The 25,840-nt window shown below is 40.3% G+C and overlaps 2 protein-coding genes across 6 annotated transcripts in view; one reads left to right on the top strand and one right to left on the bottom strand.

Annotated features, from left to right (window-relative positions):
- Positions 1 to 2,637: 2,637 nt before the first annotated feature.
- Positions 2,638 to 6,373, top strand: GGACT (gamma-glutamylamine cyclotransferase). Its single transcript, XM_026843184.1, has 2 exons — positions 2,638 to 3,179; positions 4,579 to 6,373. Exon 1 carries the CDS (start codon positions 2,665 to 2,667, stop codon positions 3,136 to 3,138), a length of 474 nt encoding a protein of 157 aa, XP_026698985.1. The 5' UTR covers positions 2,638 to 2,664; the 3' UTR covers positions 3,139 to 3,179; positions 4,579 to 6,373.
- The window catches only part of PCCA (propionyl-CoA carboxylase subunit alpha), a 231,330-nt gene continuing 211,587 nt past the window's right edge, over positions 6,098 to 25,840 (bottom strand). For all 5 annotated transcript variants that reach the window (XM_026843145.1, XM_026843136.1, XM_026843157.1 and 2 more), the window contains 3 exons: positions 22,514 to 22,654; positions 9,884 to 9,961; positions 6,098 to 6,460 (listed from right to left, as the gene is read on the bottom strand). In XM_026843145.1, the coding sequence (XP_026698946.1) occupies positions 6,392 to 6,460; positions 9,884 to 9,961; positions 22,514 to 22,654 (288 nt within the window). In that variant the 3' untranslated portion in view covers positions 6,098 to 6,391. The remainder of the gene's footprint in view (positions 6,461 to 9,883; positions 9,962 to 22,513; positions 22,655 to 25,840) is intronic.

Raw genomic sequence — 25,840 nt, 5'->3', positions numbered from 1 at the left:
GAGCTTTTTATGTGTGTTTTAGGTTTTCCTTTTTATTTTTTAACTTATTAACTCTGACAAGTAACCTCTTGGTTGTGAACAATTTAATTCACAATTCATTTTTCTGATTCAAAGTGAACACGAGTGCCCTAATCCCCTAATGGGAATTAATTGCATGTTTCAGTGCTTAACTCTGATCCTTTCTCAATCCCCACTGGGACAAGTTTCTTCCTGAAGGATCTGTGTTTGTTATTCAAAACACAGCCTGAAAGGTAATGATTTTTCTTATAAAAGGGAGCCAGACTGACTGAATATTAATGCTCTTTTTATTGTGAGGGAATGAGCTGCATCCAAAAAAAAACTCGTTTATGTCATGAAGGATAAATTACACTGAAGTATATCTGATAAAATACGGGGAGGGGGGGAGGAAATCAGTGCAGTCTTCCTTAAGTGAAAGCAGTTTTCCGGTAAGTACAGACACACACTCTGTTTTTGCTTGGGAAACTGTATTCTGTCACAGAAAAAAAAACTGTTTACTTCACCAAGGGGGAAACTGCTTTGCTACTGAGTATTTTAAATGGCACTTCTCTTAGCCAGCAACATAGCCCTTTTGGATAAGTTACCACTCCTAACAGTTTATTAGAGTAAATAGCAGAAACTTAATCAAGTTTCTACTTCCAGTCTGGTTTTAAAGATTTTTTTCAAACTTGAACTACATTGTTTAATGACCTTCTTTGCAAAAGGAGCTGCATGTGCTCCTCTGATGTTGGGTGTCTGGCCCAGCGAGAGGGCTGGGGGTGAGGCAGAGGCTCTGCTTAGTCAGTGACTGAGGGCAAAACGTGGGAAACCATCAAGCAGTGCAAGAACTGCTTCTGCCCTACAGAAACAATGGGGGATAAACAGGGCACAGCGTGAAAAATAACTTGGGAACTCTGAAGGTACCTTTTTTCCCCCCTACCTTTAACAAAAACTAGCCTTTTATCCAATTTAAACCAATTTTGAGAGGTTTATGCTCACGGGTGAAACAGATCACGGTTCAGGGTCTGTTTTCAAGAAAGGGCTAGCACATGTGCAGATCAGCTCCTTCAGTTGGCTTAGTGCTTTAAGTTCTGCCTGGGCAAGAGGGGAGGAGCATGGCCTTTCTGCCAGCATCCCTAGCTTCCAGTTTTGTTAGGGCTGAAATGCTGCATCCCCCTTGCAGCCCACCCCCAAGGTAAATAAATGGAAATAATGTGTACAGCTCCCTCAGACACGAGGGGGTGAAGATGCATGTGAAGGCATTACCAGCTCTGCAAAGATCTATCAGCGAGGCGAGCCGTCATCATTCCCCTCCTCTGAAGGAGCAAGACAAATGTGTCCTTGGGCTGGCAATGGCACCTTTCAGACACCACCTGCTTGCTTGGGAGGTGGTGGCTGCAGGCCACCCCGCTTCTCTCCCTGGTGCCACAGCTTGTTCCTCAGCCTTTCTCAGTCAGCAAGTGGGACCTCAGCACTGGGGTTACCGAAAATCCTTCAGTCTGTCCATGAATTGACTGAACGCCAGGTTTTGCTTGTAAGGTCTGGCGTGAAAGCCTTTTCGTCCCTCTTTGTGACAGACAGGTCCTCTGTTCGTCTTGGTGATGGCCCAGTTTGTACACAGTTAGCTTGTTGCAGCTACGAGCATCGTGCTGCTTGCTTTTCTTTTCCCTTTTTTCTTTTTTTTGAAAAAAATACCATCGAATTCATGCAACCGCAGCACAACAGGATCAGAAGTTTGAATGTGTTAATTTGCTTTCAGATAATTAATGCCACTCTGCTTTATTTTACCATGAAACAAGAGGACACCCAAAATTCAAAACTGCACCCAGGCTCTCCTGTCACTGAATAAAATGTTGCTTCTCAAATCCTGAGCATGGCCATGGTGAAAGGAGAGCCTGAGCAGAAGAGGAAGGGAAGCAGGTGCTTCCCCTGAGTGTGCTGGACTACACCTGGAGGCAGCAACACAGGGTGTCCCAGGTAGTGTGTGACCAGGTCCATCAAGTTCAGGCTTTAATAAGCCACCATCCCACCCCAGCAAGGGAAAACAAACTAACTGAGGCTTCACTCCTGCAAGTTTTAATAACTGGGCTTGACCTGGGCTATTTAAACCATAAATGCAGTGGAGCAGCACGGGAAGGTGTCTGCTGAGCTGAACTGTGATTTTTTTTTTTTATTTTTTATTTAATTCCCCTCCATAAAGGATGTGGTACATGGAGCATGTCTCCGTCATGGGAATGGCTCCCTGGGTTGCTTTTGGGGTGTTACTGAGCATGACATCACACTTACTGCAGCACAGCTCCTGTAATGGTGAGAAGTTAAAAATTGAGGTTTGGAGCTCTTCCTGAGGCTTGGGGATGCATTGACTGATGTGGGGGATTCCTTAGAGAAACCATGGGATGTAATTTCATTACAGCAAAAAAATGCAAGGGTGACCTCCTCCTGGGGTCTGTTTTTCACTGTTACAATTTTTGATTGAAAATTTTTGAGATACTTGAATTTACTATGATACTTAAATGAGATATAGGAGTAGAAGACCACTTTTGCACACACCTGAACAGTCTTGTGTGTACAATGCATCTTGGCATGGCTGTGGTTATCCAGAGCGTTGGCCAAAGCAGCCATGTGGGTAACATATGCCTTTGTCTTTCAGCTTCTTTTGCAGGTACGATGGCTCGTGTCTTCGTCTACGGCACGCTGAAGAAGGGCCAGCCCAACTACAAGCACATGATCAACACGGCCAAGGGGCTAGCGAAATTCCAAGGAACGGGCCGCACAGTGGAGAAGTACCCACTGGTGATTGCAGGAAAATACAACATTCCTTACATGCTGAACATCCCGGGCACAGGACACCACGTTGCTGGGGAGATTTACTCTGTTGACGACCAGATGCTGCGGTTCCTGGATGAGTTTGAAGGCTGCCCAGACATGTACCAGCGTACCCTGATGAGAATCGAGGTGGTGGAGTGGGAAGGGAAGGGCGGCGCTGGCGAGGGGCGGGCAGCTGCCGAGGGCATCGTGGAGTGCTTCGTGTACAGCACAACGACATACCCGCCCGAGTGGGTTGGCCTCCCCTACTATGACAGTTACGACTCTTCAGGGAAACACGGCCTCTCCTACGTCCTACGTGAAAGCCGGGATTAGAAATGGGAGGTGACGCAGCCTGGCCGAAGACGTAGTACTAAGCAAGTGTTGATCAGTAACCTTTCCAGGAAAGCTGTAATACCTTTTTATTAAAACCCAGGATCTCTTGTAACTTTCCCAACCCGGGAGCCTTGGCACTAGTGTTGAAATCTTGTAGGCCCAGAGATGGGGGACTCCTCCCCATCCCTAGTTAGTGTCCTACTCACCCCCGCTAACCTGCTGTGAGTAACCACGTTTGCATGAGGCATAAAATAACTGTATCTGTGCACATCAGTTCTGAGGCCTAATTATTCTCTCAATCTCCCCCTTTGTCTCAGTGCATGACTTAGGTCATTGAAAGGCAGAGGAACTAATTTTATTTTTTTCTCTGAATTGACAAATTTTCTTGTGTAGTTCTCCAAGGTGGGTGGAATAATGATGACACTATTGCACTAATACCTGAAACTGATTTTTAAAAAATGATGTCTACAAAGTAAGGCACAACTCACATTTAATATTGCCTTGTAATGGTGTTTAGTAGGTTACTGAATGTAAACAGAGATGACCATGTAGATACTACGCACTTCAAGACAAGTATGAAATTTTGGGAGAAATAGAGAAAATTTAAAGACTATTCTTACTCTGTATTGCAATGTTTTTCTGAACTGGAAAAGAGTATTTTTAAAACATGTTTAGTTTTATAAGGTACTGTGAAGAAATATTAGAACAGTATAAGAGAATTACATTTAAAATACTTCTAATTTAACATTCTAAGCACTTTAGGTACCACTTCAGTTCACTGAGTGACTGTATGGGGGCAGTGGGGGGTGGGGGTGGTTTCAGGGACCAGGAAAAGCAAACCTGATTTCAGCTGCCCACCACGCTACAGCGGTTGCAGCTGTTGTGAGCACTCGTTCTCAAGGTGACTTTTTGCCAAGCACTTTAACACAGAACTTGCAACCATATGCAAACTGAATTTCCTAGTGGGGGGAAGATTTTATATACATTATAAAAATATCCAAAGGACCTGTATTGTGGTTATTGCAATATTTAAACTGAAAAAAAAAAAAAAAGGAAAGAAGACTATTGTCCCCCTGACCCAACCAACTGTGCTGGTGTCTGTACAATCTGGGAAAATTGTGGCTTTCTGTTTTTACGCTCCTGTGCCTTATATTTTCCTTCAACTGCAGTGTTTGGTGCATATAGACTGTACAGTATACAAAGCTGCCAAAGGGATGTGAGCAGGGAATGTATGCCATGCAGTGAGTCAAAGTATGATTAAATGTACTAAGGATACCATTATTGTACTTCTGCTTCACTGTCAGTAGCCCTGTGATGGCCGGAGATCAGGGTAGGGAATCAACCTGAACTTTCATCAGGAGTAGACGCTGCTGCATCTCATTTAAAAACAGACAGAAAGTAAATACTTGTGTCACTTTACAATACTGGTCTTTTGTTTAGGGCAACCTGCAGAAGATGAACTGTGCTCCTCTAGGAAGGGGCAAGATGGCATTAAGGAGACTTGTAGGAAGATCTGCAGGATGTCTGCCTCAGTTTCTCCAGCTGCAAAAGCATTAATTTTCCCAAAGGGCAGGTACTACCCAAACACTCTCCTTACTCATCTTGATGGGTTTTATAAACTAATTAACAAAGTAGATCCCTGTACTACATAATTCCCCCTTAGCCGTGTGATGTAGTTGGCAGTGTCACAGTAACATGAAAAAATGCCTCTTCAGTCAGTAGTTTAAAGTAGAATCATGAACCTCTTATGTTTGAATTAGTCACCAGCCCTGTCACAGACTGTTTTTGTCCTTCACCTTCTGGTAAAGGGCCCAGGCGCCTCTGGCCAGAGGGGTTTTTCTGGGAAGTAGCATGACTCTGCACATCCTAGGCAAGAAAATGAGAGCAGCCCCCCTCCTCTCTGGAGCAGTGGTCAAGGCACAGCAGGAACGGTGACTTAGAGGTATGTAAAAAAAAACAAAACAGCTGCAGGAGGTGAGACCAAAGGCGGGAGTAACCCAGTGTCCTGTGGCCCAGCAATGGGCAGCAGCGGAGGCCCAGGGACAGAGATGATGCTTGGAGCATGCAGGGACTGCAGAGGTATCACTGCATCTAGTGTGCTGCAGCTGCTGACTTACTGAGCTTGATCAATTAATGGAAGAAAGTGTCTCTGTTAAACCACACACTAACATTTTGAACCCAGTAAACTTCTGGTATCTACACCATGCCATGGCCTGGAGTTCCTGAGCAAGGAGGAAAAAAATATACATCCTCTTACCTGTTCTGACCAAGTCACCAGCGCTTACATTTCTGTTCTTGTCTCTTAAATCTTCCTCCTCTCCAGGCCCTCTCCGGTTTCCCACACTGGATACACAGCTCTTCCCATAGGATATAGTCGCAGGTTATGAACAGTCCTAGTTCTTCACACAGTCTTTAGAAAGAGCCTCTGCACAACAAAGGATCAGACACTTGGTCTCTCTTTCCTGTAAGAGTTCAGGAGGAGGCTTGGCCTGAGGGACATCGAGTGCCTCTAGCAATACCTTGGGGTGGCTGAGGGGCTTCAAGGACAGTGCCAGCTCCTTCTGTAAGGACAGGCATCCCATAATCAGTTAGAAGAAGTTAAAGCGGGGAAAATTAGAGTATGGAGTCTGAATAAAAGAAAATTCCCTTACAACTGTAATGAAACTACATGGAGAAAGTCTGCACTAGCAAAATAAAACATCTAACACCTGTAATTTACATCTAGTCTATATGAAGACTTCAAAATGTTATAATAAAGCTGATCAGAATTTAAGCCATAGGCAGAATGTGTTCAGTGCTTACACCAAGCACAGGAAAACTGCTCGGTTAACCACTCAGTGGTTCACTTTTCACTCTTACCAGCCATTCTGTACAATTTGGCTGGGCCCTCAAACCAGTGATGTTACCATGGAGAAGATGAATCAGATTCAGGCTTTTGTTATGTTTTTGTGGTTTTTTTAAAAAAAGAGGCTTTTCCTGTTTTAAAGCAGTAATGGTATTTTATTGATTTTATTTGATCCTGAAAAATCAAAGAATTACAAAGGTTATGTACAAGTATTTCTGGAAGTAAAAATCTGGGATCTGTTGCCAAGGTTTAACATCTGTGTTTGCTGTCTTAACCACTGATACAATAAATACAATTGTATAAAATCTTGCACATAGGACTGTCCATTTTCTGTGTTGAATTGCCTTAATCTTACTACGGATGAAAATAATAAAGGCTTAGCTAATTCAACAGTGTGGAGACAACCTTTCATTCCAGTTCCACCAGCAGATCTCCTTCTCCAACAGTATCGCCAGCTTTACAGTGTACAGCTTTCACCTACAGTACAGAAACAGAAATAATTTCAAACCTTCCTCAATAGTGTATGGTTAAATGGTTTGGTTGACACTGCTTATATAATCACATCTGCACGCACAGGGTAAATGGCCACTGTGCAACATTATGACCACCGCTGGGATCACAGATGCATGTATGTTGGAAAGGCCTCAAGAGGGTGACAGCTCAACCTCCAGTGTTCAGAGTCTGGCTGAATTTCAAGTGTGTCTGAGAACGGAGACTCCACCACCTCTCCGGTGCTTCACCAAATCGTGTCCAACTCCATCAAGGTATTTAGGCACCTGCCACTAGCTGGTTTCTTAGGACTTAGGTGCTTGAAGACCTGAACGTCAGGAGTCAGCGCTTTTAAAAATTAAAAAGCACCTTTCCTCCACCTGTTTACAGTGCTGTTCCATTACTACTAAAAATTTTAAATCTTTTAGAGGACAGGCTAACTCTTCAACACTCACACTTGGATGTTTCAATTAAATATTCCAGTATTTCATGCATTACAGATTTTAATTAGAACTAAATTTTGGGACTGTAGCCATGAAGTGGGTTTCCCTCAATTCCCAGCCAGCTGGGATAGATTGATTCAAATCTGAATTGGGATCCCTGAACATAACTGAACTTGGGAAAGGGCTACCACTGTCAAATAAATGCAACTACATCTCTAGATTAATTATATACTCACATGCAGATTCCTGAATTTTAAACCAGAAATATACTAGTCTGGTTTCCTCTATAAAAGGCTGTAACATGTTTGAATTCCCTTTCAACACATGGAGCTTCAGAAAATATTTGAAGCTGTATATTACAGTTTGCTTGTAATATCAATTCAGAGCTCACACTGACATGCTCAAATCCTTGGTCAAAATCTTGTTCAGCAGTTAGTTCAGTTTAGACATCTTAATGTTACCTTGGACTCCTGAAGGAAACATGTAGCATACCCAAAATATTGGGCTACTACAGCTATTAATACAGCTGTTACCCACGTCCCAAGTTTGATAGCCTATAGCTACGTGAGCTGTAAGCATATCTTTGTAGCACAGGCATATTAACTGTGTTGCTCAAGAACTGAAGCTGAACACTGTACATGGGCAAAGACACTACCAAGATGTACAAAAAAAGGCGTTATTTCTAATCAATAGCTAGGCAGCCTACCCGATTCCCGAGTCTCAATCTTTGAAGAGATGAAAGCAGTGTGAAAAATATTCTACTTCCTTCTTTTCTTTTTCTACAAAAGCCAAGGTTCAGCAAGCATTGTAGCTGACTAGTGTTTCAAACACCCCCAGTGACTTTTGACATGCAGCGGGGCCAGCCCCTCATTCTGACCCACGCACAGCTGTCCCAGAGGAGACAGGAGGCAACGCCAGTTCCTCTCCATCTTTCCCTCATTTTTAAACCACCTGCAGCTGGAATAAACTCAAAGTAGATAAAAACAAGCCATTTTTTCCTCACAATTGCAAACAGGAAGATGGGGTTTGATGCAGAAAAGGAATTCAGCTGGGAATGCAAATAGGAACATCTTCAAGCTGAAGGCAAATGAACCAAGTTTCAAAACATGGCTTCAAAACATCAAAATGTGGACTAACAGCCAGTGTCAAACATCCCATTCCTGTGGAGGGGCCAAGTTATTTTAGCACTCAGATCCATGACTCTGCACTGCAGAACAGAATGAATTATGTTTAGCAGCTTCATTTCTACACATCCCAAATCTTTCTTGCTTTTTCAAATTCTTAAAATTCTAAAGATTCCACATAGTTGCTTATTATTAAAATGGAAACATCAAGGGGACATTGCAAGGTGCACGTTGGGCCCACTGATGGCCCGTGCACCATTCACATCCCACTTCGAAGGATTAATAAGCCAAATGTGGGGTTTAATGTGGCATCTGTACAGAGTGAGTGGGAGATATTTATTATTGTGAGAGGTACAAGCAGGATTTTAAGAAACAGGCCCACGGGCTGCAGCACACCATGGTGGGAAAGGGAAGATTAAAGTAAAAAATAAAAAGGGGTGAGTGGGAGGGGGAATGGCATTGTAACTACAAATATTCACTAGGTAAAATCAGTGGATGCAAAGAGCAGCAATAAGGGGTTAAACAAAAGAAGCAAGGATGAAAAAATAAATACCAGGGAATATTAATTAAATGAGAAAAAAAATATACAGGAATTAATGCATGAAAGAAAATAAGAAAGTGGCAATGTTAGAGCAACAGGAGAAAGTACATTCCCCCTGTCAGCAATTTTTTTTCCTCAAGACCCAATTTTGCACTAGACACACTGGAAGAGGCAAGCCCCAGGTCCCAGTCTCGGTGACAATTTTAGTGCTGTGCCAAATAATCCTTTCTTGTAAACACACAAACAGTCCTTGGCATAAAGACCCATCTTGAGATCTCAGTGAATCTTGCCAGTGACACCCCAGAGCGTCAGGCTCCTTGCTGCCTCCCTCTGGGCTAAGGGATCTCGCATTGGGTTTTGTTTTGCTACTTTTAATAACAAAATGGCAGTGCTTCAGGGAGAACAGAGGGGCCTATCCCAGAAAAGGGCTTGGCCATGCTAAGAAATATGAGAATATATAATCCAGAACTTTGGCAAGGACTGTGACTAGCGACTCCTCAAGAATGACTCTGTTCTCCCTTTGAAAAGGATGGATCAGGAGCCCATGTCTAGATGATCGTTTCAGACTGTGAATTATAATCTGGCACAGGGATGCTCTGAGGCCCTGATTTAGGGGGCGGACAGTCCCCAGACCAGATGGGGTTTAAGGCATGCCCCTGTCATAGAAGCTTAACCAGTTCCTTGCCCAGAGCGCTTGTCTTGGTGCATCCTGTGCTGCAGGAGGAGAGTCCCAGTGCAGGGGCTGCAACACTGGTCCCCCTAGAAGCAAGACACCCCAATTCACAGCCTTGCAAAGCTTAACACATTTGCAGATCTAGGCTTCATATTTAACAGTCACAATAATAAAAAAATTGCTTTTCTCATCTTCCTGCAAAAGCACTTTCTATGCCTTGTTCTGAGTGGTTTTTTAATGTCAAAATGTTTGCCATTAATGAATTAACTGGCAAAGAGATCTCTTCTTCAGTTGCTCTCTGGAAAGACAGAATTTGGAGAAATGGTCTGCAACACCTTTCAATTCAACTTGGCATTGTAACATCATAGAAAACAAATTATTTAGGAGTAAAAGTGTTATATGAATTTCTGAAGCCAGTAAAACTATTTCCTGCTGTGCTATCTAAGGCTCAGAACTACTTAACAGCATTCACAGCAGATGCAAATGTTAAAAATTAAAGACACCTCACTTCGAAAGACTTGCAACAATCAAACTTAATTCCTTAACAACCAGAATCCTCCTTTTTTCCTTTTCAAATTCTATCCTATTTGACAAGCTGCATATGGTTTTAAGTGACCCAAGGTAGCTTACCTTGCCTGTTTTAGCAGCAATCATACTGTTCTGCATTTTCATTGCTTCAATTACACAAATCTCTTGACCTTCCGAAACCTGGTAAAATTAAAGCAGTACAAAATGAGGATAGAGGATTTGAAATTCTCTAAGTGCATGTGATTCTTCTGCTACAAAGACTTCGGTGGCACAAGTCACAGTCACGACACAACACAATCACAAATCACAGTTGCTTGCAACAAAATTGGCAGCAAAATAGGGGAAAAAGGAACCACCTGCTTAAAACTATCACTCCAGACAAACCTGAAAGGCTCCTCTCCCATCTCATCCATTCAGCTCCAACTTCTACAGTTCAAATTTCACATCCACCACAGTTCATCAATTAAATTCACAGCAAAATTTAATTTGTGCAGTTTTAGCCAGGGAGCCTTTGCTTTGCTTCCCTGGCTCAGATCCCACGGATACTAATCCTGATTCAGAAGCCAAAAGTTTCTTGGCACATGTCCAGGGGAGCACGGGTTGGAAGCTCTGGCAATACCCAATGGGCTAATGCGGAGCAGAAAGTCACACCTCTGCACATAGCAGCATCCTGAAGGTGGCTGATGACTTCGGACTGATGGGAAGGGAGCATGCCTGTGAGGAACCACCACCTCTCATCCACAGGGGAGGCATCACAGAGGCAAAACCATAATTTTCACCACAGATGATAGCGCTTAAAGGAAAACATTCAAGTCTCCTCTTTCTGCTGGTTTGCACTCTGCAAACAGGCACGTGCAAGCTCAAGGTCTCCAGTAATCCACTGGGCTTCTCTGCTGGGCTCCCTGTGACTCCCAGTCAGATTCTCTCTCCAGTGCTTTGGTCCATGCTGTGCCAAAGAAACAGCTGCTCAGGGCAGAGGGGGGCTGCCAATACATGAGGGGAAAACAACAGGATTCAGGATTTATCCCTCATGTAACCCAGCGATCAGCCAGTCATCCCACAAAGACAATGTATGCCAGAGAGGGAAGGGTGCTAGGCCCTACACGTCAGTATTTAGGATTTGTGCAGGTACAGCCCTCTAGGATGCCTGGCTCTGAGTGCTCACTGCAAATCTTTTCATCTTTTGTAGTAGTCTGCCATTCACTCATCATCCCAGCAAATGTGGAAATTTCACTCTGATGTCAAAGTTTCATTAAAGAAGGTAATTTGAGACCTGCAGAGATCTGATTTATGCGTTGTACTATGTGCCAGTGCCCTCAAAATGTATTTGTTTTTATATATATATATATACATACATACATACATATACACACACAGAGGTATATTTCTCTAAATACATGTAAAATGAATAATACATCTTTAAGGACAAGTGTGTACCACTTTGGAGGAATATACTGTCTAAAGACAGGTGTGAAGTCAGAGATCAAGTGCATATTGAAGTACATTCTGAAAATTTAAATAAAGCTTTTTTTCTAAAGCATGCACTAACAAATGACTGAAAAACATCAATGGCTGCCTATGGCTTCTGAGCAAGACAGAAAAAAAAAGATGTTATATTAAAAGGTGTTCACACACCCTTTGTCCAACAGAGTGCCAACAGCAATATGACAGGCTTTATGGGCTAAATCGGGAAAATATTTGCTATGGGAACATGGTGTACTAACCGGATACAGAGAATAACCAACACCCAGAAACTTGCAGAAATTCCATCCTGAGCTTCAGGCGAGCATTTAAGTCATTAGCAGTGTCAAATTCGGTGAATAGTATCAAAGACTTGTTCTCTGTCCCCAGTTACTTCCCCTCTATTCCCTCTCCCCATCTTTTGTCTCCTTCCTTCCACACCTGCTGTTCTGCCTGTAACCCTGTCCCAACAGTTCTTTCTTTACTTCCTCGCTTCTTTTCCTCCTCTTCTCCCTATCTCACTGCTCAGCTTTTCTTCTGTCTCATCTGAACTTCAAAAAAAAAAAAAAAAAAAAAAAAAAAAAAAAAGGAAGAATGTTGGAGGGGTTTTTTTAATAGCCTATATCAGAAATAAATTTGTCCACCCTCTGGTTAAACTCAGCTATGAGAGCACCAAGAACATGGGCCTCTAAAGGTTGATGAAGACTGAGATGCTAAGGAGTACAGATCTGAATTGAGTCGCCTAATTTCAAGGGCACAAGAAACTCTTCCCTTGAGCCCCAGTGAGATTCAACTGTAACATGACTTCATCAGGTGGATGGCATGCAAATGAACCAGTTAGCCATTATTTAAATAGAGTTCTGGAAATACATCTGCTGGAAAAGTACAGAATTGTCTCTAGATCTTAAGTGCAACACTAACATGCCAGGAAGTATTAGTGGTTGAGAGATGGAAATGTCTCCTCCGCCTTCACCTTTTCCGAAAAATAAATTTTTGTGTTTTATATAATATCTGCTGGGTTGATGACAAAGGAAGGGCTGAGAAGGAAATACCTCCCCCAACCCACAAAATATATACACAAAGTATCCAGTTAACGTCTTGTCTTACTAATTTGAAAGAAAGGAGGCACTTTCAGCAGGTACCACATGTGAAAATGCTGTGTCAGTACTTCTGATGATGTGCAATTTGTTGAAAATTACCTTGGTGAAAGTGTCACTTAAGCAAAGAAGTTTAATGACTGTTCTTATGTTAAACCTTTACAGCTCCACTCATTGTGTTGCAAAGCAACAAATCCTAAAATTAGGCACTTGTATCTCTCTTTTCTCTTTTTCAGTCTTTTGGGCATTGTCCAATTTCTTTCATTCCATAATTGCACATATCCTTTTGCTTGTTATTTAACCTGCAAATGAAAACTGCAGTGATGTGTACAAGTTCTTGCTTTTTAACTTATTTAAGGATTTATTTGGACCATTTTTAATGATGCATTTTCATCATATAATTTATTTCATTCAGTGAATGGTAAACCAATGTAAACCACCATCTTTACATTTCCATTTAGAGAGGTCTCAGTGATGACCCAAATCTGTCAAAACAGGCAAATAAAATCAAACAAAAAAATCTGATGGATTGGAACCAAGTGAAATATAAGGGCTCCTTTTCTTAAATTAAACTTGGGTATCTTTCTCACAGAGCTATGCTACAGACAAATCTACCTTTACATTGTTTGAAACATCAAAATAAATGAGTGATTAACTATTAGACCTGCAGTCTGTATTTTAGTAGCTTGTTTCTGCATGGTGCAGTTCAAAGTGGCTGTTCAGTTTTGTTCTCCACAGAGTGAAAAGGACAACAAAAGAAACCAGAGAAGAAAGAAAAGAAAGAAAGAGAAAGAAAGAAAAGAAAGAAAGAGAAAGAAAGAAAGAAAGAAAGAAAGAAAGAAAGAAAGAAAGAAAGAAAGAAAGAAAGAAAGAAAGAAAGAAAGAAAGAAAGAAAGAAAGAAAAAATTGAAGAGGAGGGTGCTTAACATCTCGAAGTTGCTAACAACTCTGATGTGAATTTGGGAACAGTCAACAGCACTGTTTGAATAGCTCGGGGACTGCACGGTGGTTGTTATGTCCTCTGGAGAAAAGGTTACACACAGGACAGGGAACTGTCTCCAGTCATTTCCTGACCAAGCAACTCACAACACGGGGTGGAAGCAGAATTTGAGAAGCAGCAACCCCGAGCTACTTTCATTGCACCTACAGGAGGACTGTGAAGACTAATTGCACTTACAGACAGGTCTCTTTAAAACTCAGAAACACAAAAAGACAACGCACACCCGAGGGCATTGCTACCACGGGATCTTTGTGAATATGGTACACTTTCCTCAGACTTTTGTGCATCATCTGATGAAGACTTAATGATTTTGACAGGACGTCTTCAATGTTAGGCTTACAAAATGGTCACAAGCCCCACAAGTCTTTCTGATAAACCCAATCAGCACTGATGTATTCCCCCGCTCCCTGTCTAATTGGTGTAAAGTTTGCAGATCTGAATCCCCTATCTTTTATCCAGCTTGCTGCGTCCTCTCCTTTGACATGAGGTCAGGGTTCACATTCGCATCCGATTATCGAAGTGGCACTCATTAACCGGCAGCCTGCCTCGCACCAAAATGAGTTCGCTGGAAGGGGAACTCGGCCCATTTACTCAGCAGATTTTAGCATTTTAAGGAGGCCTGAATGTCACACAGTATTGCTACGTTTTGAGGAGTTTCAGACATCTCCAGCTGATGATTAATTGTGAGTGATGGGAAATAAAATCCAGTAAAGCCAGCTGCTTGCCATGGTCGGCAAAATTACTATAATGGATATAGGCTGCCAATTTTCCAGTTTTACTGGCAAGTCTTCCAAGTGTAATTAAGGGAAGTTATAAATGATATGGAAATCTATCAAGTCCCATTTATTTTCAGAGGACTCTTTCCCCTGAGACTTTTATCTTCAAGCTTATAGTTTGCTTTGTTGTGCTAATGATTTAAACCACTTCTTATTTCTGATTAAAGCCCCCAATATCCTTCATAAGAAGTTAGATCCACTTTATTCAGAAGGATTTAAAGAAACAGAACCCTCTTTAAAGTTGTGTTTGTTAACTGCACAGAGCTCTTGCTTCCTCTGTGGATGCACAACAGAGCATCCTCCATCTTAGGCACCTCGCTACTGTCTAGATTTCTGCGTCTGACAAATTCTGGGGATTGGGAAGGATCTGGTGGGGGGTGGAAAAAGAGGAAAAGAGGAAAAATATAAATTTAAAAAAAAAAAATCCACCCTCAACAAACCCCCAACTTCCCTCCAAATCCTAAATCCTTGAAAAACAAAGATCGTAGATGCTGCCTTAGAAGCTGGGCATTTAGCACAGGGTGGTGTTGCTCACTAATGTTGTTTGATTTGGAATAAAAGCATGAAAATGATGTGCAAAGGCCTAAAATTGGAGATGTAAAGGATGACTGCACAGTATTCCATTTCTCAATTTCATCCTTCAGAGCCACAAAATGGGGGTGATACAGTTACTGGATGAGATTTACAGTAACAGCTGTGGTCTTCCCACACAAGGGAGGACCTTCTAATGGGCTAAGGTCTGTTTTGAACAGACGGGGAGTAGCAAAACAAGGTTCCCTATTAAGGGTGTGCAGTAATATTCCTGATAAAGAAAATGAGTAGTGGTAGTCAGATTGCTTTAAGAGACCTAAATCTCCTCTTGCTGTTCAAAAAAAAAAAAAAAAAAGCTATTTTAGAAAATGCTAACTGCTAAATAAATGAAAGACATGTAAATGTAAGGGTTTGTGGTTTTTTTCTTAATCTCTTCTCTACGAACTGTAAAGAATGCATAGGAACCAGTGCCAGGGGCATATGGCTTTCTCCTGTGCTGAACATTCATACAAAAGACAGGTTCATCAGTCATTGGAGTATCTGGATAAAAAATTAGCTCCTGATGGATGGTATTTAGAGCTTACCTGCTGCTAGTACATTACCAGAGAAACACAGGTTTTGAAACCCACATGACATTAGAAACTGCAGACCATGAAATACCCCACGTGCAAGCACGCTCATAATGTACGCCAGGTTATACAAAATAAGAAATAAGCTATTTAAACCCTCTGCCTAAAATTGGGCCCGCTGCAAGGAACCCTGGGTCAGCCCTACACAGGCCAATTAATGCACAGCATCTGCTGTATAGAAGCCGTGCATGAAGCACTTCCGAATGATTTCAGCAATTAAAAGAAAACTGTTTCCTGCCTGTTCTGACAGCAACTGTTTCAATGCAAGAGTGAGCACCAAATCATTGTGTGCAGCTGAAAAAATTAAGTCTTTTTTTTTTTTTTTTTAATCTTGTGAAAAGGGGGTGGGAGGGATGAAGATTTCTTACGGAATCGGATCGTTCTTTTGTTGTCCGACATTCTGTGTTTTTCTGCCAAATTAGACAGAAGGCTCCGAGGGTTTACGGGGCCCTCTACAGTATCACCTTCTGGTGCACCGTGGCTCCCTAAAAAGATGGATCAATATCAACCCTGCTGATTTGCCTACAAAAGTGAAAATCCCTCAATTACATTTTTAAGACCATTATATTTAGAACACAGGTGCTCTGATGCGTAACATTTTTAAGGCTCTTGGAGCTGAAGGGAAAAAAAACAATGACAGCCCCAAGCAAAAACAATCTTAGGTTTGGTTAAAAGTGAAGTGAGAATTGGATTTTATTGATATCTCCTTTCTCAGCTTTGGGGAGACATCAGTAAATATCCCTTGCAATTTCCACTATGCTATGACTTGTATCCCTGTTAAGCCTTGTAAGAAGGGACAATGCAAGACAGTGCCATATAAATCCAGTTACCGTCTCTTGTAGCCTTCTACAAAATAATTACAAAATTAATCTTGTTTATGCCTGTGCAAAACCACCAAATAGTGAATTAAGTATGCATTCATCACCTAAAACCCTTATGAAGATACTGGGATTTTTGTTTGTTTGTTGTTTAAACTTAGTCCATGCTGGTATCATTCCCTTCCCAGATTTTTTTCTCTCTGACTTGACAATCTGGCAGCAAGCATCCAACAAGAAAACAAATCAAGAGGAATTGGATGAGCAGCAATTGAAATTCCCTGACATTGTCCATTACCATGTAAAATAATTAGTGCAGGTTTTCCCTTCTTTCCAAATTAACTTTGAAACCAGAGCTACAGAGCTGCAAATATAATTAGCGGCAATTAATAGTACTTGACAAATCATTGTTAAACTTTTTTTGCCACACTCCTTTAACAAATGAATCCAAAGATAGCACATCCCAAATTTTGTGACCTCTGACTAACCAAAGGTCAGTGATGTCCCCCTGACAGCACTCAGCACTGGTCACTGCACTCTCACTTATCCAAAACACACTTCCCCAACCGCTTCCGAGACCCCAGCGTGTCGGGGAAGTGATACACAGGCAGAGCACTCCTGGGGGCGATTCTTGTGCTACTCAGCACAAGGTAAGACTTAGTTTCCATCACACCAATCTTTATCAGCCACAACTTTTTTAGTAACGGCTAAAAAGTTGCTTATCATTGAAAAGGCAAAGCACACCAATAAAAAAAAAAAAAAAAACAAACAAAAAAAACCCACAAAAAAACAACCAAACAAAAAAAACAACCAAAAAAACCCCCCACAAAAAAAACCCCTCAACAACAACAAACCCAAAACCACACAACAAACAAAACAACAGAAAACCTCAAACAAAAAACAGACTATGAATTCTTTGCAAAGGATGGCAGCATATTTCCCCTAGGAGGAAACTCTAATAATATTGACTACTTGTACCTCATCATCAGAATAGGATTTCATTCTTAATTACACCCTACTTAAACACAAATCTTAAGACTGTGCAACTGCATAAATATATAGAAGAAAAATCAATGCAAGTCAAATATAAAAAATTACATAAATATGTTATGAGCAATTACTTTAGTTAAGGAGTTTTTAATGTAACCACAGTTACTACTTGAAGCCTCGTGTTATAAGAATGGTGAAGTATTTTAATGCTTTTACTCTTGAAATTTCACAACTATGAAAATGTTTTCATTTCCTGCTTGCCTATATTTTCTTCCCCACCAAAAACAGACCCTAAAAAAATTATTTAATACATAGAATCATAAAAACTACGTGAGGTTTCTGACCACATTTGGTCAAGTTTGCAAACTACCTTTAACTGAAAAATGCAGCTTATATCTGCTCTGGGAACACTGAAGAACAAGAGAGAGGAAACAAGGAGAAAAGGGAAAGAAAAGGGAAAAAATTAAAAAATTAAAAAATTAAAAAAAAACCCAACACATAAAAGGTTCACACACAAGACAAAAATCGTACTTGAATTTAAGAATGCCTTACTAAATTATTGATACCATATTTGTCTAAATAAAATGTGAAACTGTTACTTAAGCAAATATATTTTTACTGATTTTCCTGGTTATTTCTCAGTTATAAAGATTTTTTTTTTCTTTTTAGATTTTGAGGTCTGAATGGCAAGTATGATTTGAAACAACACACAACTGGCTGATGGCAACAGGTAATTTATAACTTCACCATTTCTTTCACAAGAATTAACAATGTAGTGAGAAACAGAATTTAGGAAGCTGTTTTGGTTTGTATTTTAGTAGTGAGCATTTCAGCAGTAGAGGTCAAGCAAAACATATCTTTTCCCATAGCAAGAACTTTCCGAGGCTTATGAAATGGAAAATTATGGCGAAAGGCTTTTTTTTAAAAAAAACTATTCTTTTAAAGAATAACAAGAGAAATTGAAATAACATGCAGACAACTGAACTGGAAGAGGAGTGCAGTTTAAAAGGACTGGAATGCAGTTTAAAACATCTTCCTTGGTTGTTTTTAAAATGTGGAATCACTGACAGTAATGTGTTTTGTAAGTTATGCAACTAAACAAGCTTTTATTTACTAGGTTACCCACTTTTGAAATTACTGAGATGATTAGCATATACATTTAACAGCTGACATCTTAGGAGAAAAAAAACATCCCATGCAGTATCAATACCCGTGGCTACACTAGCATCAATTTGAAATCACAAGAAATTTTAATATGAGAAAAGTCCATTTAAAGAGTGGTTTGAACGGTGATAACTTCCAAAACCTGGGGTAATCTTTAATTACTGGAAAGAGAGGAAATTTAGAAGCTTAGGTAAAAATAATTAACTGTCCTCTTCTTTTAACCGTAGTCCTACAAAAATTCAGGAACCCTGGGGTGTTTAATCCAGAGGTGCTTTCCTTTTACATATTTATAGATGAAGGAATCATTAAAGTGATTTAGGATACCACTAATGGTGTTAGTTTATTGACCAACACTTGGCTTAGTAATGCCACCTGTTCTGACTTATTTAATTAAAAAACAACGAACAGAAAACATACAGCTAAAAGAAAAATCTTTGCATTTCTAACAGATAGAAAACTGAAAAAGCAAAAACTATGTTCATAGGCAAAAATACAGCAAAGGCTACAAGGCAATCAGTTAGTATCTTTTTTTGTTTCTGTGGACGGTTCAGACTACCAAAGTTGGAATCAGTTGTGGGAGCACTTCACGTGGCTTGCTTTAAATGGGGTACCACAGCATTGCTTTACCTGTTCAACCAATAGGATCTTGGGCTTTCCTTGCTCCTGCAATTTCAGTGCACAGAATCCTACATGCACAAAAATCAAGCCAAGCAACTCAAGACAAAGAAGAAATATTTGCAAGTGCCTGCCTATTTCTTGCCCTCTAAGCAAAGCGGTGAATTTGTGTAGCTTTAGTAGGATTTTATGGTGCTGCATTTGTGGTAGTTGTGGTGAGATTAGAACCATGTCCAGTGCCATCTCCACACTCCGGCATAAAAATGCTGTGGTGTCCTAGCAGGGCTGGCTTGTGCTGCCATCGCTGTCAGCAGAAACAGAACGAGTCCCTTGTCTGGACTCTTGAAGCCCAGTGGCTTCTCTGGCCCTTAGCACCATGGGGAACCAAAATGTAACTCTCCCAAAACCAGATTTTATTCTAATGCACACTCATTATTAACAACCTGATAATAAAATAAACATGCAAACACCCTTACCACCCTAAAATGGATATTTCCTATATAACGTGACTGTGTTATCATGAGGAATGTAAGCTAAATTTAAATCTTCTTTCCCTAAACAATATTAACCTCCTTTCCAGTCAGCCACATTTCAAATTGTTTTGTTGTTTATGTTGCTTTCTGCTTCTGAGCACCTTCATTGTGTTTCCAGGAATAATTGAGTGACAACTAATTACAGTCTTCTGATCACATGAAGGAAAATAAAGAAAGTAGAAAGTAACTAAAAAGCTAAAAAAAATTGGCAGCATCACAAGTTCTGCTTCTCCCTAAATGACTTCCCCACTGTGTTACTAAAAATCTATAGATCATCTCACAGACAAACAAAAAATAAATTCCTTGCATATGCAATATCTTGGCAAAAATGAATTGAAAACCGCTTATCAGACCAGCTGGATAGAGGATGCCCACACAACCTTCTAACCGGCTTGATCAGACCAAAGTATTTTTCAGCAACAGCAGTCAAACGAGAACACTATGCTTCAAGGAAAAACAATGATACATCGAGTGAGGAAAACTAATGCAGAGATCAGCGTCGCCTTGTCATTTGGCTAAGGACACACAGAGAGGGACTAACAAACACCATATGCTTTACCTGACCGGGCGTGATGCCCTATAGCTGAACCGCAGGCAATAAACACGAATTTGCACGTGTGGCAGCCATTCAGACAAAACCGAGATGGCCCTCTCTAGGAGTTTCTTTACCTTTTGTAAAGTTACACCTGAAGGAAGGGTAGAGCAGCCCAGCTCCCTGTGTTACCGACCGCTCTGAGAGCACCTCTGTGAGCGCAGCACTGTTGCAGGGACTTGTGCGGCACGAACAACATTTAGCACAGACCACAGGTTAGGAGAAAACCATCTCAGTGCAGCTAATAACTGGGCAGCTTTACTGCTAGCAGCAGCAACACCTGAGTGGAAGGATGGGCAGCTACCTTGTGCTCTCCCATTTTTCAGCTGTGCTGTTTTCACACGCCATGCAAATTTGAGCTGCCCAAACCCAGGTGCAAACACAGAATAGTAGCTATTTAAATTCCCATTTCTCCAGCACGCTAAAGAAATCAAGACTTTTCCCAAGCAGTGCAACAAAAAGAGCTGTATTTATCAGGCAGCTACAGTTCCCTGCCCATCACGCCTTGAACAGCTGTAGTGAGTGAGACGGTTTCTGACGGACAGCCAAGACGTGTAATCTGAATCACACCATCCCACTGCTTATTCAGTGCCGATAGCTGATGCTACCCTCATCTCGCTCACTGGCTTGCTTTTTTTTTAACGTTTTGACACTAGTCCTGAAAAGGAAGGATTTAAGTTAAACCCTTTTCAATAACGCAAATGTGTTTTTGCAATTAAAGCCACACAATTAGCATTGACAAGCTCAGGTCAGCAGAACACAGATTATGTCGTTCAAATGCTCTGCCACTCAGTCCCTCCAGCAAAAAGCTGCGGGAGAGGAGAAAAGGAAAAAAAAATCTCCACACATTATTTAACAACTTGTGCTCTGATGCACTGCACCACTTGTGGATTTGTAGAGAGTTTCATTTATTTATTTACTTAAAATCCCTTTGGCTCTAGCCTCCTTCTCCACTGCTTCTATTCCTTCAAGACAACAAAAACTATTTTTCAAGGCAGGAAGACTGGTAACATTTAACAGAATTAACTTCTCAGAAAAATCTTAAATTTGAAAAGGCTCAAAATCCTTGCCTTCAAACTGTTTCCTTTCATTCTTCCCCAATAAAAAAGTATTTGCTTAAGATCTCCCACACTCAGCCACTCATACTGCACAGACATAGAAATCACAAATTTCTCTGTCCATGCGATGACACAGTGATTCATTTTAATTGAATACTGATGGTTTTAAAGGTATAAACTGGGTGTGTGCACATGTACGGATCACAAAACCAGAAAGCGAAGTGTAGAAGCTGAAATAATTTCTCTCTTGATGATTTTTACTCAGCTGTACTTACTTCTGTTTTCTCAGAAATAGCTTGATTTCATTAATACAAACATTTGCACCTACAGATCTTTAATATTAACATGATGACTCCCTTCTCTCTGTAAACAGATAGAAACAACCACATATTCTAAAACTAAAACTGGCATCATAGCAAAATTTAAGCACACAAATCACTTTACCAGCATGATTGATGACCATCACGTAGTAAGTGCAGTGCCAATTTTGGACTTGAGATCTTGATCCTATTTTCTACATCATCTCTCACAAAAAAATCTATTTCATTGTCATAAATTGTGAACTCTGTGACTAAAGCTTCCTGTTTGTATCTAAGTGCCACATACATGTTTATGGCATCATTTAACTGACGCTAATACTTTAAAATTAATCAGCATGATCCGATTCAAATATTCCTGGGTCTGCATCACTCTATTGCTTTCAATGGTTAGGAGAGATAAGGACCCCGACCTTAGCAATAACATGTGATACAATGTGGTAGAATTTCATATGAAGTTGAGTTCAAGCAGATGTTTATATGTAGCTCTAAAAGACTGTATGTACATTTGTTTCCAGCTCAATGTGAAGTAAGCAACACTGGAAAACCTCAGGACAACAGCAACACGTTCTGTTGCCCTTCTGCAGGCAAAGTTCATTCCTTATGCAGGACAAGAGGATTCCCCGTAAGAGACTGGGAATTCCCAGCATGGAATTCCCAACTGAGGAAATTCATGTATCTTGCAACAGGGGGGGGGGAGGTGGAAAGGGAGAAAAAGAAAGTTAAATACCTATTCTGTGTCCCTTCTGCTTAGTAATATTTTCACTGATTCAGGGCAGAGAATTAACAATCCCCTCCTGCTAGCACTAAAAGCATATATATACTTAAGTATTCTTACATGCATGTATAGACGCATACAGGTTTTTTCCTCCTGCCAAGGCATTTGTGATATAAAAGCAATCTATTTTTTGAGTTTCAGCTGTGGACTTGTACCCAGCTGAAAATTTTCCTCTTAAAGCCAGCTTATTTTGAATTGTGCTTCCTTATTAGTTTTTATAATTCAAATGAAAAGCAGCACATATCCTTCAGCACACTTTATTCTATAGGTGATGTACATAAAAAAGCAACCTGTGACCTGTAGTTTCAGTTGCACCAAGGAGAAATTTGTGTGGAATATCTAATGAAAATGCAGATACATAGATCACATTTCTTACCGTGTCCCCAGGCTTGACAGAAACTGCCACCACTGCTCCAGGCATGGGAGATCTCAAAATGCTGGAGGTGTCCTCTGCTGCTTTCTCTGGCATGTACTTGCTCAGCTCAGCAGCAACCTTCGTCAGTATTTGTAATTTGTACTAAAGAATAGGAAGAGGAATGTTTTAGAAAACTGCACCTTGGTGAATTCCAGTCAATAATCTGCACTATTTTATGGCATGTTTTTATATAATACATCTGTTATCTGTTATTCACAGGAGTGTCTAAAAATCACTGTTTGAAATCTTTATTGAGAGTTTCATTTTCAGGATGTAGAAAGAAAAATATGTAACCCAAATCTGCAGCAATGAGCACATAAAAGGAAAGAATCCAGTAGTAGAGAAATGTCAGATTCATTTAAAAATTGAGGGTACAGAGGGGAGATACAAATTTTAAAAACAAATATCCTTATGCTTACTGCACATTATCTTTAGTGGATAAGGAATATTGAGGGATTCATTTCCAGTGCTGTACTGAATTGGAAATTGACCTTTTGGGAAAGTCTGCCAGATTTTCAAAGACATAATTGATTTTAAACATCATGTTTACTTTTTATCATGTATTTAATGTTTGAAATCAATTACTTGCTTAGATTTTGCAATTAAATCATATCAAACGATTTTGATTCCATTTTTTCATGCACTGGCAGAATGATGGAACATTGCGGTTGTACTGAATATATTTTATCTGTAATAAAAACTGTTCGGCAGCTGTTCTCTACCTTGAGAAAAAAAAAAAAATGTTTTTTCTAGTATGTTTTATAGCAATTAGAAATGGAAAAGAATAGGATGACCCTCAAGTGTCTGAGAGCATCCCTTTAAAGAAAACCTTTCTGAAAACAGGCGTGTGTGTATGTACACTAATTTCGGCTCCAGGGTTTTAGCTTTTAAAAACTTGTCACCACTTTGACAGATAATTCACTGCACTCGGATGGCCTTCACGTTTGTCCCAGTGCACCTGAACGCCAAAAGCCAGTAGATGGCAGCAGGTCTCTGCGTGAAACTCCCGCCTCGCCAAGGCCAACCCAGTGAAGACCAACACCACACTTCATCAATAATTTAAACAAAGGTTTTAATAATAAGCATTGGATGAACTGCATTTACAATTCAAATGCATATTTTGCTGATGTAAAGTTCAACACCTTGCTTTGAACAGTATGTTTTCCTCCAAAACAATTAGCTACTGTTTTATTAGCAATAAAACGTCTTTACTTTTCCTTTTTACACAGACAGAAAAAATCCGATATCCTTATGGTGAAGGTAAAGGGGGACTCTACCTTCTGCTTCTGTAGAGAGTAGAACAAGGTATTTAGAAATACATGCAAAAGGCAATTAACTCTGCAATGACATCTTTAAAAAGCAGCTTTCAAAGCCAGATTAAAACAACATAACAGAGGATTATCATTCCCCATAACTGGGGTTTGGACACACAAGATTACGTACAACAAACAGGTCAGCCGTTCAGTTAGAAATACTTGCTTCAAATGAGAAATACAAGCAAATGGTTAAATGAAACAATCCTCCACGACCACCCCAGTAAACGCAATAAAACGCGACAATATTCCCTGAAGCTGTAAGTGGCACCCAAAGATTTGAGAACCCGCTCCCAAACATGTGCCTTGGTTACAACTGATGTGGCGCAGGGAAACCAGCACCATTTTGTATGCAAAAAGCTGCTTTAACACCAAGCCTCCTGCAGGCATCATCATGACAATTAAAACCCTGGAGCTCGTGTTTTCCAACCCAAATTAAAGCTAGTTCTCCCCTTGCACAAGCGACTACATTCAACACAGAGTGCTCTGTGCAGTTTCTTTTTCTAGAATTAAAGCGTGTTTGTGCGTGTGTGCACCTATGCACACGTATCTATGCTGTGGGGAGAGGGGAGGTGATGCCTATAGGAGATTTGATGACATAAGTTGCAAATAGAATTGCAGCAGTGTGACAAGTCAAATAATAGCATCTTATGCATGTTTCTTTACTCTTGAGTGTCTGTTTTGCAATCAAGACATACAAGTGTCTGCCAGTTTCTGAAGGATATGATCCTTAAGTGAAATTACTGTGCAAATAAAAGCTTTTTACTCCTATTAAAATTCATCTGAGTCATAAGTGGCAAGGAAAAAAAGCTTGCAGAGTGTATTCTGCTGTCAATCTAATAAACATTCTGTGCAGAGGGACTATTTATCAAAGATAAATTGTACTTAAAAGTCCTTCATTAAATCTATGGGGGGGAATATAATTACACCAAATTGCACAGTTTCAGTATCCATGGTTAGTGTCTTCTTTGTACTCAGAGTTTGAAAATAAAAGAAAAAAAAAAAAAAGAAAAAAGGAAGAACATAGAAATAAGTTAGATTTGTGGACTGTGTTGTTGCCTCTTGCAAGAGACTATTTTGATATGATTTCAAAGGATTGGATTTAGATGCCATTTTGTTTTTTAAGCCACATATAACACTTCCGAGCTGCCCAATTTCAAAATTTCAACTTGAATTGAAAGCTAGACCTTCTGCATTCATCTAGGTTACAGTATTTCACAGGGGCTGAAATACATATTTGCTTATGTGCTCCACAACGTACAGCAGTGGGAGAAAAATCATGTTACTCAGTATGCTGCACTTTAAAGCTCAGTTCTCCACATCAAGTTAAAATATCCCTACTAAACATTGTTTTTACTATCTTTATAATTTTCATATCTTTTAGATTCCTTTCTCTGCAGGACTCCTGCTTTGCTTGGAGTGAGATGTAAGAGTCAGTACACTCAAAGCTTTAAAATGCAGGTCTTTGTTACTGATGAGCTGTTCCTTTTCCTTTTGTATTTGTTTATTGTTCTTTAGTCTGTTTGGGGGATAAGCAAGTTACTGTAATCAAAAAGTAAAAAATAACAACAGTAAACTTCTGGGGAAAGGCCTTTTTTGGTACAGTCAGTTCACAAATAACCTTTCAGAATAGAAAAAGTCAAAGACGCAAAGAAATGTTCCTTCTTTAAAAGACTACCTTTGATGTATTTCTGCTGCTGGCTGGACCCCACTAAATACCCGCCTAAGTGTCCCTTTGTAACGCTCTTTCTTATCTCTCGGTAGGAGCTGTGCAGGGGCCTGCTCACCTAACTGAGGTGCAGCAGACTCTGGAAGACCACGTCAAATAACACCTGCCCGTGCTGCTACAACAAAGACAATTAAGAATAGACCACATTTTTTCATTACATGATTAACACTGCGGCTGTGCCTTTGATTTCGTGAGGACAACGCTGAACGTACAACGCAGAAGTTTTGATATCCTACCAAGGAGTGT

This window comes from Athene cunicularia (genome assembly GCF_003259725.1).
Source record: "Athene cunicularia isolate RWA chromosome 1 unlocalized genomic scaffold, athCun1 chr1_part1, whole genome shotgun sequence".
Taxonomy (NCBI): domain Eukaryota; kingdom Metazoa; phylum Chordata; class Aves; order Strigiformes; family Strigidae; genus Athene; species Athene cunicularia.
The sequence above is the reverse complement of the archived record's forward strand: the minus strand, read 5'-3'. Positions and strand labels throughout refer to the sequence as shown.